Here is a 20,994-nt window from a genome sequence, read left to right as displayed (position 1 = left end):
TGTCAATCAAAGTCAGCCAATCGGCTGCTCTCTAACATCTCGCAGTGTAACGATGATGAGATGACGTGATGGTCAGCTGTAGCCTGTAAGACACAGGGGTGTGTCGATTGACGTTATCCAATGGGTTGGTTTTCTTATGTTATTGTTTACATGTCAGACTGTGCTGACATGTATATAGAGCGATCAGCAAGGATTTTGATTGTCACATGTGTTTCTTATTCAATATCTAATGAACATCAAAGCGTGTATTTGTAAGATTTGACAGTATATGTTGCGTGATCGCCAAACCTGAGAGCATGATAATTCCCCATTCTTGTTTTATCACAGTTCAGAGATCATGGCATTTTTCATTCTTATTTTAACACAGCCATCTTTTTGCGCTTTCTGCTTACTTTCATAATAGGGTATTTTATATATTTATTTCAGGATTTTGACTCATGTGCGTTTTAATTGTCATCATTAGTGATGATACACTTCTACATATGTGTGATTCCGATATATAAACAAACGAAGCGATTATCCATTATAACATTTCTATTATTTACGCACTGGTTGTTATGAGGGTAAGTTACAGTCTGAATTGGATATATCTATACTGCATAGTTTGTATCTACATTTTAATCTTAAAGAGGCATGAATTTGCAGTTCAAATTAGATGTTTGTGTCTTTATATAGTAGGAGCCATAGTTCTAGTGTGACACAGTATCCGTGCTAATAAAGTCAAAGTCATTATAGACAACATTTGCAAATTTGTTAGAATAATGGTTATCTTGTATGATTCTATATTATTGTCGGTTAGACACATTATTAAACTATGTGTTTATTTACATATTAGGATTTAAAATTTGGCCATACTATTTTCATTATTCCACTAGGAGATATATATAATTCCATATCTTGCTAATTCTGTAATTTCTTGAACAATATTATTAGACTCCCATAGATGTTATAAGAGTTGTTTAAACTGGAACAGATATATCAAGATCATCAGATTTATTGGGTCTTCCATTTTTATCTTTATTTATATCTTTATACATGGGTTTGTTTGGATTCTAGGAATGGCTATGGTACAAGGTGATCTCATTCTTGATCATCATTTATGGCACAGATTGATATTTATGATAATTAGTGTAAATAAGCACTATATTGTATCATTTCATATAGACCATTAGGTTTCATACTCTGTAGCCAAAAAATCCACCTGGATTCAGCTCTTAAGAGGGTGTTTTCCATGTTACCTCCCCTGATACCCAGAGTGAGTTTTTGTAAGACCCAACATTTCAGTTCAGGCTTGCTGTCATGATACTCAAAAAAATGTCTTGCAACTGATGTCAGTTTTTTATCTTTCTCAAGATCTTTCTGGGCATTTTTTATATTTCCCAGATGTTCACCTAGTCTTCTTCTGAGTTCCCTAGTGGACATTCCCACGTATTTTTTGTTACAACTGCATTCCAAGCAGTATATTACATTGGACGTTCTACAGTTAAATAGGCCATTGATTCTCTTTACACCTTCTGGGAAGATTGGCATTTCTTTGATGTTCTTCATATAGGTACAGAATTTACATGCACCACATGGATATGTGCCAGTTAGCCCATCTTTTCTGATGCTCGGTTTCCTTGAAAAATGACTTTTCATTACTTTGTCCCTGATTGTTGGTGCCCTTTTCCAACTGACGGCAACTTTATTTCCCACACTTTTAGCTAGGTCTTCATCAGTATGTAGTATATGAGCATGTTTGTTTAAGATTGTGGTTATTTCTTTATGGGCTATGTTGTATGTGCCCACGAATCGGATTCTGGTATCTTTATTCTGTTTTTGTTTTGGAAACAATAAGTCATTTCTATTCATATGTAGTGCTTTAGGATATGCTCTTTTAAGAATACTATTTGGGTATCCTCTGCTTTTCAGTCTTGTTTTTAAGTCTTTTGATTCTCTTTTAAAAGTATCAATTTCTGAGCAGTTTCTACGTATTCTTAGAAATTCCCCATATGGGATAGCTTTTTTAGTAGAAGGATGGTGTGCACTATCAAAAGATAGTATAGAGTTTGTAGCTGTTTCCTTTCTGTGAATGCCAGATTGTACTTGTCCAAACATGTCTCTTGAGATTGTGAGATCGAGAAATGTTACTGCCGTGTCACTTATTTCAAAGGTTAATTTTAAATTCAGGTCATTACAATTTAATTCTTGTATGAACTGTTTAAACCTTGATTCATCCCCTTTCCATAGAATGAATACATCATCTATGTACCTGAGCCATAAAAGTATGTTGTCTGTATATTGTTCCATCTTTTCTCCAAATACGTGTTCCCGCTCCCACCATCCAAGATATATATTAGCGTATGTAGGGGCACATGCGGTACCCATGGCAGTACCACGTATTTGGAGATAGAATTTGTCATTAAAGACGAAATAATTATGACTCAGGACAAATTTTAGCAGTTTCAGTATAAATTCATTTTTGAGTGAGTTTACATTCGGTTCCATTTCTAGGAAATACCCCACTGCATGACATCCCCATTTATGCTCTATTGACGTATATAGAGACTCAACGTCACATGTAGCAAGCAAGGTATCGGGATCTAGGATCATGCCTTCAATTTTATTCAGAATGTCCATAGTATCCCTTGTATATGAGGGAAGAGAGAGTACTATATCTCTTAGTCTTAGATCAATATATCGTGATGCCTGTTCACATAGGCTTCCAATGCCTGACACGATTGGTCTGCCGGGGGGTATTTTCTGATTTTTGTGCACTTTGGGTAGCAAATATAGCGTCGCTACTTTAGGATTGCTGACATTTAGGAATTTGTATTCTCTCTTGTCTATTAATTCGTCTTTTTTAGCTGTTTCAATTAAGGTGTTATAGTTTACTAGAAATTCTTGTGTGGGATTTCCCCAAAGAGGTTTATAACAATTTTTGTCCCCTAAATGTTTTTTGGCTTCAATTAGGTATAGCTCAGTAGGCCAGATTACAACATTCCCTCCCTTGTCCGAAGATTTTATCACCACATCCTCCCATTTCTGAATTTCTTTCAATGCTTTAGATTCCTTTTCACTGATGTTTTTTAATTTTCCATCACGAAGTTTGAGAATGTCTCTGATCACCACTTTCTGATAGGTGTCTATTTCAGGAAACTGGCAGATTTGAGGCATATATGTAGATTTTTTGACTAATTCCTTTTTCCAATCATTGTTGTTCGTATTTTCGTTTTCATTATCCTCTAACAGAGATACCAGGTCCATAATAGCTTGTGTATCACAATTGGTATCTTCATGTTTGGCAAATATTTTATTCAATGCCATCTTTCTGGTAAAGAGATGTATGTCTTTTATGATTTCAAAATAGTCTATATTGTTGGTAGGGGAGAAAGAGAGGCCTTTTTTCAAAACGTTAATGTGATCTTGGGACAGTATTTTATTAGACAGATTTATGATTTGTAGATCTGTGGTTTTTACCATCTCGGTCTTTTCGACCAATCTTCCTTGTTGCGGCCGTTCCCGTACCCCCATCTCGATCTGTTCCTCAGGTTGCGCTCTGTTTTTCCCTCCCCTCCTTTTTCTTTTGTTTTTGGTTTTGTACTTATCTCGTTTTTTGACTCAGTCTGTGATAGTATAGCGAGTCTTTCATTGGCACTAGATACCAGTAGCCTTCTATTAGAAGTGCCCTCCTCTGCATCTTCAGCCACTGATGATTCATACTCAGATGTAGAGATTTCATCTTTGTCTCCTTTGGGTGGTAGAAAATTTCTCCTCCGTCTTGGGTTCTGTTCATCCCATGTAAAGACTCTCCCTTTCTCAAAGTCTTTGATGTCCCTACTTAGTTTATCACATTTTGTTTTAATAATTTCTCTTTCTTTTGAGTCTAGTTCTTCCCTTAGACTTTTGTATGCTGCTTTGAAGTTGTCTAGAGATTCAAATTTGGTTAATTTCGTTGTTATTTCAGATATTTCTGTGCCTAGTTCTTCAACAATTTCTGTTTCATAATCCGATAGTATAGCAACTAGTACTTCTGAGCAGGAAATTAGGGCTTGTTCCCATCTTCCCCTATAGCTTTCTATATGGAAGCTGAAAGATGGAAATAGCCTCACTCTTAAACCTCTAGGGATTATATGTTTTGCTAGGTACTTGTCATATGCACTTTTATTCCATACAGAACGTGTGTGTTTCCTAAGCAATTCACCCAGCTCTTTCAGACCAGATTCCCAGTCATCAATTTCTGTAGGTTTATAACCTTCAGCCGACAGATTAGCGAATGTTTTGTCTATGTTTGCTTTGCGATCCTTTTCTCTCTTTAGAAAATCTTCCATTAAATTAATGGAAGCCATAGTTCCCCCAAGAAATGACTACTGGATAGTCTAAGTTTAAACTTGTTTATGAAAACCCTATGACCTCTAGGGAGAGAGGGGGGGATTGGGGGTTTGTGCCCTTATGACCTATTGAAACAGAACCTGAGTGTTAACAGTAGGTAGTGCCTTATGCCAAATAATTAGAATTATTAATAAATATAAATATAACTAGCAAAAGTAGTCAGATGGTCCTGAATTTGCATTCGGAACATCTGTAGTGATGTAAGCATCGATCTGTGTTGGACTGAGACCGGCGGATCGTATGTTACGTCACAAAATTCTACTTTTGCCAGTCTGTAGGCTTTGATAACTAAGGCAAATCAAGCTCGCCACAATTACACTGCGGAATTCCAGCGTATTTGCAGCTTGATAAATAGATGCCCATGGCTCATGAGGAATGGGCTAAGATTCCTCAGGAACGCTGCCAGAAGCTGGTGTCTGGCTATGCATTTCATTTGCACCAGGTCATAACAGCAAAAGGGTGCTGTACTATGAACTAAAGATGCCTGTCATGAAGGGGTTGAATAATTTTGAGACTGCAGAATTCATTAAATGTTGCATTTTCAGTTGAATTTGGGGAAACCATTTGAAGCATTCGTTGTGTTGAGCTATTTCCAATGCTTTTGTTTGATTTGTTTTTAGCAAACAGCTGACAGTCTGTAAATTTTGACAATAAAACTTATTTGCAATGGATGTTGAATCATTATGATTACAATTGCTTAAAGCATGCTCAAGTTGTACTTTTTGGGCAGTATAATTACTCTGAAATTGACTTGGACAATGAGACAACTTTTTGGGCAATATATTTACTATGAAATTGACTGGGATAATGAGACCAGCAGTAGGGCTCTTGGGGGCAGGTTCCTGAAAGCACTTCTGCATAATTGCATGTGACAAATAATGGAGGAAATATGCTAAATTGGATCTGTTTTGAATTGTACAATTATACAGAAAATAACAAATGTAGAAGTTAGAGATCATCTATGTAACAGTTATCATTACATGGTCCAACTAAAATTCTCAACATTAAAAATGAAAATGTCAGTAATATAAAGAATTCAATAAACTGTATACACTGGGAGAATATAGTCTCTAATGAAATGCAGAATATAAATGGAGAACATTTAAATGTTTAATAAATATAAATGTCAGTACATAAAATTGGGAAATAAAATATGGACATTCGTCCTTTTACTATATGGGGCTTTAAGTATATCAGGAATAAAGCACAGCTTGCAAAAAGTCAGTCAGGTAAAAGGCTAAATAGAAAATTAAACATAAATTGCAAATGGGTAACTCTGAAAGTTTTTTCAAACACATAAAGAGAATTTAACATATATAAATGAAAATATTGGGACACTAAAAGAGAGAGAAACGAGGCATCAATAGTGACCATGACAAGGTTTAAATGTTAAAACAATATCCCATATATACAACAGAGGAACCAATAGCTGAGACAAATACAAATTCTGTAGTATTGATACTAGCTTTATCAACCAATTGAAAAGTAAGGTTTGATAAAACTGAGGTACATAAAGCTACTGGTCCAGAAGGAATACATCCAAAGCTATAAATGTGTTCCACAAAAGCTAAACCAATACTCTTAGTCTTGCAAAACCCAGTATTTTGTGGCATGGTACCACAAGACTGGAGAAAGTGGACCTTATTTAAAATGGAACCATAAAGCTGGTAAATTGTAATGATAGGCTGCACAGAGAAGGTAGTCATTACAATTCATTGCTCTCAATTCATTTGACTTTCTGTCACTTTTTATTACTGGGATTAAATAATACAACAAAAGTCTTGAAAGTGTTTCTACTCAAGGTAGTGACATGTATATATAAAGCATTTCTAGTTGCCATTCTGTTATATCCTAATATTTAACTATTAATTCATGGCAGAAGTTTTAATTGCCCATAATCCAATAAACACAGATACAGGATCACAAGGGTTACCAGAGTTAGGGGCTGAATTATCAAGCTCCGAATGGAGCTTGATGCTCCTGTTTCCACGCAAGACTTCAGGCTCGCTGGAAACAGCACTTATGAAGCAGCGGTCGTAAGACCGCTGCTCCATAACTGGTCCGCTGCCTCTGAGGCTGCGGTCTGCAATCCGCCCAATCCTATACGATCGGGCTGATTGACATCCCCTGCTAGCGTCCGATTGGCCACAAATTTGCAGGGGTGGCATTGCACAAGCAGTTCTGGTGAATTGCTTGTGCAATATTAAATGCCAACAGCGTATGCTACAGTGTATCATGTCGGACAGACATTGATAAATTGGCCCCTAATACTGCTTACGCTATAGTGTTTCTATGTAAAACTACTGTTGTAGCTGAAAAAAGACAAACCATGTACTTATTAACTAACTTCAACAATAGTAGTCAGCAGACCTTAAAATAAAATTAGTCTTTAGTAAGTGCTAGATTATTTTGTAGGCTCTGGTAAACTAATATATAAAGAAAATATTATTACAGTTTTTGTTTTGTATATGTGCTGTCATATTATTTTGTTTACATACATGTCAAAAAGTTTCTACAATTCCACAAATGTACACTTTAAATATTCAGCTTTATAGTGTTCTTTAAATCTTTCTTTTATTAAAAAAACAAAACAAAGCAAGAATGTCCACTATCTTAACCACTTTTTGCAAAAGTGATGCCACTATTGGTTCTCTTGAGTTAGGTTACTATCAGATATTTTATTTTATGTTTAGATAGTATTTTAGTCACAATAACATTATATATAATACTATAATTATTAGCTGACCTGTATCCATTAATTGTGGTCCAAAAAAATATTAACCCTCACAGCTAAAAAAATCTCAGCCCTCACAGTATCCGCAGAACACTTGCATGCATTAAATACTTATATACTCTTATACTTTTTAGTTATCTTGAAGTAAATATAAATGAAAAGGTAGTAATTATAAAAATATATTTTAACATTTCCCTCAACTATTGTTTAATACCAATTGGGAAACAGAGAAAGGAAAATGTAAAACAATTCCTATTAAATACTTGCCGTAATCTGGAATATTATGGAGCATTTCACATTACTATATTCTTGCTCTGAATAAACAATTAACTTCCTTCTAAACTATGTGGACAAACACTTTTCATAATCCCATAAACAAGATTTATTTTACCTTTAGTACCTGGAATCTCTTTTACAAAATCCTTAGACAGATCCTCATAGCATTTATCTAAAACTGATCCTCATAAATCAATTCTCCTCATACTCCTATTTAAGGTATTTCTCATCCACATAAAGGGGTAGATTTATCATGCAGCAGATGCTGCAATCTACCCCCTAGGTTTCAGGTCCGCCTGAAACTTAAGTTAAAGTGTCAGTAAACTTTAAAAATAATGTTATATAATTCTGCACATAGTGCAGAATTATATAACATTATATTAGCCAAACATTATAAAACCTAATGTACCCTATTCATTTTTAAAAAAAAAACGCTGTTTTACAGACCCGCTCTCTGTACTCTGCTGAGCGGGTCTGTTATATTTACTCAGCGAAGGGACAAGTGAGTAGTGTAACCCTGCGCTGGGAAAGGTAATTAGTAAACCAAGGAAAACAGGAGAAACCCTTATCTCCAAATAACTACCAGAAAAAATAATTTAAACAGCCTCTGCCTCAAAAAAGAGAAAAAGACTTTTAAATACCTTGGCGCTGCAGATTGCGGCTAAAACTAATAATAAGGGGATATGCTCTGTTATAAGTCAAGGTGCACAAAGTAAAAACTTGGCCTCAGATTTGGATAACAATATAAAAAATATATATATTTATTTGATACAATGTTTAAAAGCTGATCAGCGGGGAAATGGATAAAAAAAATTTAACAAATATTTGCAACATAAGAAATTACAGCACAAATTACAGCACAAATTAACTATAGTGAGAGAAAACTAAAAACTGAATACACAAAAGTAATAACTAATTGAGAGAAAACTAAAAACTGAATACACAAAAGTAATAACTAAAAACACCTATCAAAATAAACCATAAACAAACTAAATAAGTGTAGCATCAAATAAATAAATAAAATGGTTAATAAGGAATGAGGACAAATTGAGCCCTGTGGTAAATCCAGCCGGTGGAAATCACAACGAAGAAAGTCGACATCCACAGCTGAAGTTAGATTCGGCAGAGTGGTGCTGGAACGAGAAATTGATCCAGATGAAACAGAGGCAGAAAACCAAAATCAAGGTGTTCACTTTTACTTACACCGTGTCTTGGTTTCTGCAGTGGCGATGAAATCCTTTGAGTGGGCTGCAGCAGAGCCAGGTGAGCCTTGAAAGCGGTGAAGATTTTCCTTTTTGTGATCCCGCTCAAGTTTGGAACAAACACAGATGCCGGTCTGTGAAAGTGGTGCAGCGTCGATTGACGTGTAGTGGGAGGAGCAACGCGTTTCAGCCCGATCAAGGCCTTTGTCAAGCTCCAGAAGAGTGTCTGGCAGAGACTTTTAAACCTGTATAGGCTGATACTCATTGGTTAACAGTTACTAATAGGCGTGCCAGTACAGATGCAAGGTAAAATGATAGCAGCAATTTCGCTACAAATAACACAATTAATTTGTTACTTTATGTCATATTTACAGTAATTGTTATCATTCAAAAGCAAGATTATAAAAATAATAACTGAATATATAATAAATAATCCATATGGTTATTTCAACCTTCCTTTCTGAGGCCAAAAGATTAGAAGAAAAAAGGAATACATTTTCCTTCTTTGTGCAAAAATAGCGACTTGTAGCAGAGAACATCAAATTAGTTAGCCTTAAAACTCTTTGCTTACTTGAATAATATACAAAACTTATTATTTAAATAAAAAACATTAATAAAAATCCAAAAAGAAAAGTTCTAATAAAAAATCTAAAACTCTAAGAATCAAATTGTCTTGAACAATTAATATGTAAAGACAGTTTATGGGGGATAGAGGAACAAAATAGTTAATGTGTGAAGATAGCTTATGGGGGATAAAGGAACAAAGGGGGATTAACAGTACAAGAAACATGAATTAGTCTCTAAGGTAGCAGCCTATATCAAAATCAATATTTAAACCATTAGGATTTAAAGTTTTTAAATCGAAAATCCATTTGGTTTCTTTTTTAATAAGTTCAGACTGGATATTACTACCTCTCCAATTGTGCTTTATTTTTTCAATTCCCATATAGGAAAAGTATGCAAGGTTACCATTATTGCAAGCTGCAAAATGTTTTGGCACAGGGAGGTCTTTATTTCTGTCTGAGTCATGCTTCTCAATTGACCATATGTGTTCACGTAGTGGTCTTTCAGACTCACCTATATACTGTTTACCACAGCGGCATTGTATTAAATACATTACATATCTGTCGGAGCATCTAATGGTGTCTTTGATTTTATAGGACTTTTTGGTGACATTAGAAGTAAACTCCTTTTCTTTTCTAGAGTGTTTACATGATTTGCATGTTAAGCAAGGAAAAAAACCATTTAATTTTTTACCTGTTAGATCAATCTGCTGCTGACCTTTGTTACCTTTAGTTCTTTTTTTATTTTCAGTAGGGGCTAAAATAGTTTTTAAATTCCGTGCCCTTTTATACACTATTTGAGGTTTAGCAGGTAGTATAGTGCTAAGATGTTCATCGTTCTTAAGAATACTCCAATGTTGATTCAAGATCTTTTCAACTAAATGTTTATTACTGCAGTAACTAGTGATGAATGGAATAAAAGATTTGTCCTCATTCTTTTGTAATTTCCTATTTTGAGAAATTGTACTTCTATGAACTAATTCTTGCCTATTAACATCTCTAACCTCTTTTCGTATTTTTTCAATATTACTCTTTTCATAGCCTCTTTCTATAAATTTTTGGGTGAGTTTTTCAGACTGGTTATCAAAATCTAACATGTTAGAACAGTTTTTCTTAACACGTAGAAACTGACCCTTTGGGATATTTTCTATCCACCTTGGGTGGTGACAACTGGTGTGATGAATGTAGCTGTTAGCATCTACACTTTTAAAGTGTGTTTTAGATAAGATCTTATGATTATCAGTGAATAATTCTAAGTCTAAGAAACTAATTTTTGACTTACTTTTTTCGTGTGTAAATTTAAGATTTAATTCATTATTATTCATTAAAAGTATAAATTCATCTAATAAATGTTCATCACCTTTGTTATATTGTTTACCGAAAATTCATAAATCTCTGACAAACCCACCCGGTAGGCCCATTATATCGGGAATAGGGTCTCTCACATCCAATCTTTCTGAGTATCTAGATTTCTTCCTTCAAAAATACGTTAGGTCGCTTGCTTCTTATTTAAAAGACTCTACTGATGTCTTAAGACTTATAGAGAATATCCCGTGGCAGGAAGATTTTCTTCTTGTCACGTGTGATGTCACATCTTTATACACCTGCATTAAACATGCAGATGGCCTAAGATCTATAAAATATTTTTTAGACAAAGACAGTATGATGAAAAATGAACAAAGAGAGTTTTTATTGGAATCTATCGAATTTATTTTAACACATAATTTCTTTAATTACAATAATCAATTCTATAACCAAGAAAGAGGTACGGCTATGGGCACCAGGTTTGCTCCAAGTTATGCAAATTTGTTTATGGGACATTGGGAAGAGTCTTTTCTTGCCAATAATGCATTTGGAGCAAACCTGGTGTCATATAGTCGCTACATAGATGACATTCTCATTATTTGGAGAGGTGATGAACATTTATTAGATGAATTTATACTTTTAATGAATAATAATGAATTAAATCTTAAATTTACACACGAAAAAAGTAAGTCAAAAATTAGTTTCTTAGACTTAGAATTATTCACTGATAATCATAAGATCTTATCTAAAACACACTTTAAAAGTGTAGATGCTAACAGCTACATTCATCACACCAGTTGTCACCACCCAAGGTGGATAGAAAATATCCCAAAGGGTCAGTTTCTACGTGTTAAGAAAAACTGTTCTAACATGTTAGATTTTGATAACCAGTCTGAAAAACTCACCCAAAAATTTATAGAAAGAGGCTATGAAAAGAGTAATATTGAAAAAATACGAAAAGAGGTTAGAGATGTTAATAGGCAAGAATTAGTTCATAGAAGTACAATTTCTCAAAATAGGAAATTACAAAAGAATGAGGACAAATCTTTTATTCCATTCATCACTAGTTACTGCAGTAATAAACATTTAGTTGAAAAGATCTTGAATCAACATTGGAGTATTCTTAAGAACGATGAACATCTTAGCACTATACTACCTGCTAAACCTCAAATAGTGTATAAAAGGGCACGGAATTTAAAAACTATTTTAGCCCCTACTGAAAATAAAAAAAGAACTAAAGGTAACAAAGGTCAGCAGCAGATTGATCTAACAGGTAAAAAATTAAATGTTTTTTTTTCCTTGCTTAACATGCAAATCATGTAAACACTCTAGAAAAGAAAAGGAGTTTACTTCTAATGTCACCAAAAAGTCCTATAAAATCAAAGACACCATTAGATGCTCCGACAGATATGTAATTTATTTGCAGAATTATATAACATTATTTTTAAGGTTTACTGTACCTTTTAAAAGCAGCAGTTGTAAGACCGCTGGTCCTTAACTCATCCACCACCTCTGAGGTGGTGGACTGCAATCATCCCGATCAGATACAATCGTGATGATTGACACCCCCTGCTAGCCGACGATTGGCTGTGAATGTGCAGGGGGCAGCATTGCACAAGCATTTTACTAGAAATGCTTGTGCAATGATAAATGCAGACAATGTACGATACGCTACAGCAGATCATGTTCGCCCAACATTTGATAAATCTACCCCATAATGTTCTCATTTTGAACCTATGTTCAATCCATTCTATTTAATTGTTTGTGTTTTTTGCAAGGTGTAGTGTGTTGTCCTTATTAAAAAAAGTACCCAGAATTAAATTTAAAAGGGCAGGAAAAGCATTTTATATTCATACTATAGTTGAAAGTAAAAAGTTTGTGCAAGCAAAATCCGACATACACTAACCATATATTGCGACAAGTCAATGGAGAGCACAAAATAAAAAAACACATATTGCTTGCACGCTAACATTCCAATGTTCTTCACTTACAGAACAATTTGTATTGTACATACATATTTATATATATATATATATATATATATATAGAGAGAGAGAGATATATGGGTCTAGATATCTTTTTTACATGAACATTGTCACATATATAAAAAAATATATATTTTATAATAAAAATTACATTGTATTTATATTTGAAGAACATAGGAATGTAAAAAAAGTGTAAAGCAGTTTGTGTTTCATGATTTAGGTCTAACACTGCTTTGGGTTAGCGCACATGAAGAACTGCTAACTTCAATGCGTGTATATGTATAATACTTTTTAATAATATTCATTAATATATTTTTAATATATTATATGCAATATTTCAATAATGCGCATTCCTCATATGCGTTATGCTGGCATCACGTTAGACCTAAATCTCGGTTTTCGGTTTAGCACATGTGAAGAATTACTAACTTACATTGCATTTTATATATACTGTATATACTGTATATATAAGTATAAATATATATACAGTATATTTATATATATTACAGTATCTATAATATTTTTTACAGTATTTATAGTAATTTTTAAAAATTAATACAATCTTTTTTTTATATTTAATATTTCAATAATAATAAGATTAGTAATTCTTCCTGTACCTGACACTACATTAGACCTAAAGTGTACAACCTGAAGCATATCACACATATTATACATTTCAATCGGCTAGATAACGAGTTTTGCGGTAAGAGCTGCTCGGTACTAACTTGCAAGTTATTGTCACCGCTCACCTCCATACAGTGCTGGTATTACAGGTTTGCAAAACCCCGGTGTTAGCAGGCAATATTGCAGCGTAAAGCAAAATTAAGCTCCATACCGCACTCCAATAGCAGCACTTCGGTGAGCTGGTTTTACATGCTCATGCACAATTTCCCCATAGTCATCAATGGGGAGAGCCGGCTTAAAAAAAAGTCTAACACCTGCAATAAAGGAGCGTAAATCTCCGTAACGCAGCCCCATTGATTCCTATGGGGAAACTAAATGTATGTTTACACCAAACACCCTAACATAAACCCAGAGTCTAAACACCCCTAATCTGCCACCCCCTGACATCGCCGACACCTACATTATATTTATTAACCCCTAATCTGCCACCCCTGACACCGCCGACACCTACATTACACTCATTAACCCCTAATCTGCTGCCATTAACGTCGCCGCCACCTACATTACACTTATTAACCCATAATCTGCCACCCATAACATCGCTGCCACCTACCTACATTTAGTAACCCCTAATCTTCCGCCCCCAACGTTGCCACCACTATACTAAAGTTATTAACCCCTAACCCTAGCCCTTTATGGGTATTTCAGTTTTGAGTTTTATGCACCTTTACTTGCGGATGAGTTGCCACAAATATAAAACGGGGCATAGGATGGCTCTTGATACTTAGAACCCTAATTCTATTTGTGAGATTTCTTTTTTTTGTGTGTTTTGATGATGATGATGTAACTTCCTGTTTTAGTGGTGGATCATCTTGGTTGATTTGTTTTAACAAATTACATACACTCAGACTCTTTATTTATTTTTGTAAACCATATATGTATCTCATTAATGTTTCTATAAAACAAGCCTTTTTTTTTTTACCAATTAAGGGCCAGATTAGAAGTGGAGCGCTAAATATCTCTTTCATGAAAGCGATATTTGCGGTCCACGGTGTAATACCAGAGCACACTAATGTGCACTGGTATTATAAGTTCACAGCAATGCGATCCCGGCCTCACTTCTGCATTGCTGGGAAGCATTGCGCTCACGAGAGAGCGATTCCATAGGCCCCTTTTAGTCACAGCAGAGAACCTAGTGCAGTGAAGGGGGTACGTTGTGCAGTGATGGGCAGCAAAGTTTAAATATATATGTATATAAATATATATGGGCAATTAAACAAGAAGAATTAAAGAAATGCACATTCTAAATGAACAATAAGCAACAGTCAAAAATCAAAGCAGAAGTAGCTTGAAAATATTTGGAACACCACTGTCAGGTGCTTTCGGTGCAAAATATATAATGAGTTTATATGGTGCAGTAAAAACTATCTGAACATTTTTTTTTGTGAATTAAAATAGTGTCAACTTTAATAAATAAAAAAAAGGATCAGATTGTAAGTGGAGCACTATTTAACGCTCTCCTTAAAGCATTTTGTGCATGTCAGGTTGCACTGGTATTATGAGTTGAGATTAAACTGTTTTCGCTTGCACGCTAACCCAAAGCAAGTAAAAAACCTATTCCCCCAAAAGAGTCAATGGGGCCAATTTATTAAGATGCGGGTGGATGTGCCCGACTTTGCTAATTTGTCGAAAGCATACGCTGACATTTACATCGGCATACAACGGCATTTAAATCATCTAGTGAAATGCTTGTGCAATGCCACCCCTTGCAGATTGGCTGCTAGCAAGGGGTGTCAATCATCCCGATCGTATCTCATCCGTTTGATTGCTGCCTGTCGCATCAGAGGTGGTGGGTGAGTTAAGGAGCAGCGGTCTAATGACCACTGCTTCTTAACTTTTGTTTCCAGCGATCTGGAAACTACCAGGTAGGTTGCAGTATCTACCACACTGGAGCAAATATATACTCTCACCGGCCATTTTATTAGGTACACCTTGCTAGTACCGGGTTGAACTTCCTTTTGCCTTCAGGACTGCCTTCATTCTTCATGGCATAGATTCAACAAGGTGTTGGAAACATCCCTCAGAGATTTTGGTCCATATTGACATTATAGCATCACGCAGTTGCTGCAGATTTGTCAGCTACACATCCATGATGAGAATCTCCCGTTCCACCACATCCCAAAGGTGCTCTATTGGATTGAGATCTGGTGACTGTGGAGGCCATTGGAGTACAGTGAACTCCTTGTCATGTTCAAGAAACTATTTTGAGATGATTTGAGCTTTGTGACACAGTGCATTATCCCGCTGGAAGTAGCCATCAGAAGATGGGTACACTGTAGTCATAAAGGGATGGACATGGTCAGCAACAATACTCAGTTAGGTTGTGGCGTTTAAACAATGCTCAATTGGTACTAAGGGGCCCAAAGTGTGCCAAGAAATTATCCAACACCTATACACTACCACCACCAGCCTGAACCATTGATACAAGGCAGGATGGATCCATGCTTTCATGTGGTTTACTCCAAATTCTGACCCTACCATCTAAATGTCGCAGCTGAAACTCATCAGACTAGGCAATGTTTTTCCAATCTTCTATTGTCTAATTTTGGTGTAGCCTCTGTTTCCTGTTCTTAGCTGACAGGAGTGACACCCGGTGTGATCTTCTGCTGCTGTAGCCCATCTGCTTCAAGGTTTGATGTGTTGTGCATTGAGAGATGGTATTCTGCATACCTTGGTTGTAATAAGTGGTTATTTGAGTTACTGTTGCCTTTCTATTATCTCAAACCAATCTGCCCATTCTCCTCTGACCTCTGACATAAACAAGGCACTGTTTTCCACACAACTGCTGCTCACTGGATATTTTCTCTTTTTTTGACCATTCTCTGTAAACCCTAGAGATGGTTGTGCATGAAAATCCCAGTAGATTAGCAGTTTTTGAAATACTCAGACCAGCCCGTCTGGCACCAAAGTCACTTAAATCACCTTTCTTCCCCATTCTGAAGTCGTCTTCACCACGTCTAGATGCCTAAATGCATTGCGTTGCTGCCATGTGATGAACTAATTAACTATTTGTGTTACCAAGCAATTGAACAGGTGTACCTAATAAAGTGGCCGGTGAGTGTATGTTTACTTATACATGATTATAAATAGGTATAGATATATACAGATAAATATAGGAATATCTATTTAGAAAACTTTATGTTCTATCCAAATCATGATTTTTTTCCCAATCCCTTTAAATATTGTATAAATATGTATCTATGTGTTTTATATGTATAGGAGGCTGTAAATACATATATATATATATATATATATATATATATATATATATATATATATATATATATATATATATACAAAAGTGAGTACACCCCTCACATATTTGTAAATATTTTATTATATCTGTTCATGTGACAACACTGAAGAAATTACACTTTGCTACAAAGTAGTGAGCGTACAGCCTGTATAACAGTGTAAATTTTCTGTCCCCTCAAAATAACTCAACACACAGCCATTAATGTCTAAACCGTTAGCAACAAAAGTGAGCAAATCCCTAATGGGAATGCCCATATTGGGCCCAATTAGCCATTTTCACTCCCCGGTATCATGTGACTTGTTAGTGTTACAAGATTTCATGTGTGAATGGGGAGCAGGTGTGTTAAATTTGGTGTTATTGCTCTCATACTCTCTAATACTGGTCACTGGAAGTTCAACATGACACCTGATGGCAAAGAACTCTCTGAGAATCTGAAAAAAAGAATTGTTGCTCTACATAAAGATGGCCTAGGCTATAAAAAGATTGCCAAGACCCTGAAACTGAGCTGCAGCACGGTATACAGTTTTGTATACACACATAAATACATAAATGCATATGTACACACATACAGTATATACATGCAGTGGGGAAAAAAAGTATTTAGTCAGCCACCAATTGTGCAAGTTCTCCCACTTAAGAAGATGAGAGAGGCCTGTCATTTTCATCATAGGTATACCTCAACTATGAGAGACAAAGTGTGAAAACAAATCCAGACAATCACATTGTCTGATTTGGAAAGAATTTAATTGCATATTATGGTGGAAAATAAGTATTTGGTCACCTACAAACAAGCAAGATTTCTGGCTCTCACATACCTGTATCTTCTTCTTTAAGAGGCTCCTCTGTCCTCCACTCATTACCTGTATTAATGGCACCTGTTTGAACTTGTTATCAGTATAAAAGACACCTGTCCACAACCTCAAACAGTCACACTCCAAACTCCACTATGGTGAAGACCAAAGAGCTGTCAAAGGAGACCAGAAACAAAATTGTAGACCTGCACCAGGCTGGGAAGACTGAATCTGCAATAGGCAAGCAGCTTGGTGTGAAGAAATCAACTGTGGGAGCAATAATTAGAAAATGGAAGACATACAAGACCACTGATAATCTCCCTCGATCTGGGGCTCCACGCAAGATCTAACCCCGTGGGGTCAAAATGATCACAAGAATGGTGAGCAAACATCCCAGAACCACACGGGGGGACCTAGTGAATGACCTGCAGAGAGCTGTACCAACGTAACAAAGGCTACCATCAGTAACACACTACGCTGCCAAGGACTCAAATCCTGCAGTGCCAGACGTGTCCCCCTGCTTAAGCCAGTACATGTCCGGGCCAGTCTGAATTATGCTAGAGAGCATTTGGATGATCCAGAAGTAGATTGGGAGAATGTCATATGGTCAGATGAAACCAAAGTAGAACTGTTTGGTAGAAACACAACTTGTCTTGTTTGGAGGAGAGAGAACACCATACCTACTGTGAAACATGGGGGTGGCAACATCATGCTTTGGGGCTGTTTCTCTTCAAAGGGAACAGGACGACTGATCCATGTACATGAAAGAATGAATGGGGCCATGTATCGTGAGATTTTTAGTGCAAACCTCCTTCTATCAGCAAGGGCATTGAAGATGAAATGTGGCTGGGTCTTTCAGCATGACAATGATCCCAAACACACCACCCGGGCCAGGAGTGGCTTCGTAAGAAGCATTTCAAGGTCCTGGAGTGGCCTAGACAGTCTCCAGATCTCAACCCCATAGAAAACCTTTGGAGGTAATTGAAAGTCCGTGTTGCCCAGCGACAGCCCCAAAACATCACTGCTCTAGAGGAGATCTGCATGCAGGAATGAGCCAACATACCAGCAACAGTGTGTGACAACCTTGTGAAGACTTACAGAAAACTTTTGACCTCTGTAATTGCCAACAAAGGATATATAACAAAGTATTGAGATGAACTTTTGATATTGACTAAATACTTATTTTCCACCATAATTTGCAAATAAATTCTTTCCAAATCAGACAATGTGATTGTCTGGATTTGTTTCCACATTTTGTCTCTCATAGTTGAGGTATACCTTTAATGAAAATTACAGGCCTCTCTCATCTTCTTAAGTGGGAGAACTTTCACAATTGGTGGCTGACTAAATACTTTTTTTCCCCACTGTATATATATATACATATACATATTTAGAGATGTATATGTATGTATCTCTATGTTAAAGCATTTTGCCTGAGTCCTCATATTTTTGAGCCCTTAAAACTTTTTTTTAAAAATATTTTTTTATTAGATGGTGTTATTATGACTGTAACTGTACTTTGTAATGTATTTTTGATGTGTTTTGTGATACTTTTTTGGTTTAGCAAAACAGCTCTGAGTATGAGCGGTATCTTCAATCGTGCTCAAGCAATCTACGAGTGAAAAACCTGACGTGCGCATACGCCCGCTATAAACCCCTTATTACTCCATCTTAAATGCTAGCTCACTACATGTAATCTGGTCCAAAAAACATTAAATACCGGTTTAACAAATTGTAATAGATTTTTTTGTAATAATTAAGAAGATTAAATGAGGGTTTGTTGAAATCTAGTATGATTTCTTGGGCTAATGAAATTGATCACATTGGCTTTTATAAATGCTATAAAATGCAATTCGTTGAGATTTAAAATATATTGTTCTTACAGGGTGAAGAAGGAAAACCCGGTCCTCCTGGGATGGAAGGTCATCGGGGATTACCAGTAAATATTATCTATGATATATGTAGATTAGTTTTTTTCCTTTCTGTCTAATTTTTTCCTTCAGATTTTCAGAATAGTTATAATTAGATTCATACATTTGTTACATTTAGTGCTTACATATAGACACCTTGTTTTTTGTACAATTTTGACAAGGCAAGAACTGTGTGAGAGAGCCTGAAATAGCAGTTAACTAGCTGTCGTCTTAAGATAGCAGATACTTTGCTACTCTGCCACCTCAAGTGCGGTAGAGTTAAATCATACTGATTCAGTCAGAATGATTGACAGCCCCTGCTTTAGTGTGATTGGCTGTGCAAGAGCATGCAGTACCATTACAAAATGTGTCTCTTGTACAATGATAAATGGGGCAGTGCTCTCTGTGATGCCAGGAGGACAGGTTCCCAGGAGCAATCCTTGTACGCCTTGCAAATAATAAATGGAGTCCTATGAGTCTAGCAAAGGTATTTTTGATGGATTGCAGTGGAGACAGACTGTATGTTGTAAGGCCAGCATAAGTGGAACAGTTCAAGCAGAATAGGATGAGTGAATTAATCAGAATTTTAGATGCAACTTGTTTGAAAAAACTGGGACTTTTGATTAGACAGTTAGTGATACTGGAAAGTTAAAAAGTATGACCCTATCAATTTTTTTTAAAACATTGGAGGAAATCAGCTAACTTATATGTATGTTTAGAAAGTAAAAAGTTAAATTTGGCAAGTGTAATAGTTGATACAATTTAAAGGTTATATTAACATGTACTGTATCTGTGTGAATAAACACAGTTTGACATCTGTCCAGATTATAGTTTTATCGCTGACATACAATATAACACATAGATATAAGCCAAACTGGAGCTAGACTGTACAGTCTGGTTTACATTTCATCATATAAAAGAATTATCACATAGCACAAACATTGTAAGATGACACTACTTAATATTCTGTAAAATAGAGAACACATGTCCTGTAGTTTTCATTAATAAGAATATCACTATAATGGTAATATGATACTGAACACAAACCAAGTGTTACATTATTGTGTTCTTCTTGATATTACAGGGAATACCAGGAATACCTGGAAATGATGGTGCTAATGGAATAAAGGTATGTAAATATGATTTCATTGGGCACATGGGATTTAGATGTTATAAAGTGGTCTCATAATTCATTTATAGAAGTATAGTAAAAGAATTGTGTGCATCTAGCATACAAATCATCCCTATCCCTAGTGCTTGAAACCTGCTGACAGCATGTGGTACATTTGAATGCTAAGGATAGGGCTTAATTTATTCCAGACACATTGTTATTTTGTACTCATATAGTTATTCTATCTGCTAATCATTTTTTAGTTTTGTCAAATTGCTATTCCTAGGTCAAAGTTAGAGTGGTGCAAAGTCAGTCAGAGACAACAAGGAATATAATTATTTTGCTTGCTCTGAGAAAAGTGTAAGAAATTTGTATTTAACTAACAAAAGACATTTATGTTGATGAGCTTATATAGACACTAATCTCCCACATTTCCCAACTTGTATATAAAAGTGAATACTTTCCATAAGCTTCTGAAAAGGACCATAATAATAGAAATTGTTCTAATCAAACCTTCTCTACTGTATGTTTAACCCCTGTAAAAAGGTTAAACACACAGTAGAAGTGCTGCTCAGGATCTGCAGTACACTGCAGATCCCAAACAGAACATGATTCTGAGCCAATCAGCAGCACTATTTGCACAACTCAGATGTGCAACTAATGTTGCTGATTGGATCAGTGGTGGTTTCTACTCAGGACCAGCAGTGCACCGTAGGTCCAGAGTGAATCTTCTTCAGTGTGTTTAACCTCTTTGTGGAATAGTAGAGCACAGTCAGTAGTCATAAAATTATCGGCTAGATTTAGAG

General features: G+C 35.7%; 1 protein-coding gene across 1 annotated transcript in view; it reads left to right on the top strand.

The window, feature by feature from the left end:
- LOC128656477 (collagen alpha-1(XXI) chain-like) overlaps positions 1-20,994 on the top strand; it is a 788,552-nt gene that overhangs the window by 677,591 nt on the left and 89,967 nt on the right. Inside the window, exons 17-18 of the mRNA XM_053710398.1 lie at positions 19,053-19,106; positions 20,162-20,206. Of these exons, the coding sequence (XP_053566373.1) occupies positions 19,053-19,106; positions 20,162-20,206 (99 nt within the window). The remainder of the gene's footprint in view (positions 1-19,052; positions 19,107-20,161; positions 20,207-20,994) is intronic.

This window comes from Bombina bombina, chromosome 4 (genome assembly GCF_027579735.1).
Source record: "Bombina bombina isolate aBomBom1 chromosome 4, aBomBom1.pri, whole genome shotgun sequence".
NCBI lineage: Eukaryota > Metazoa > Chordata > Amphibia > Anura > Bombinatoridae > Bombina > Bombina bombina.
The sequence above is the reverse complement of the archived record's forward strand: the minus strand, read 5'-3'. Positions and strand labels throughout refer to the sequence as shown.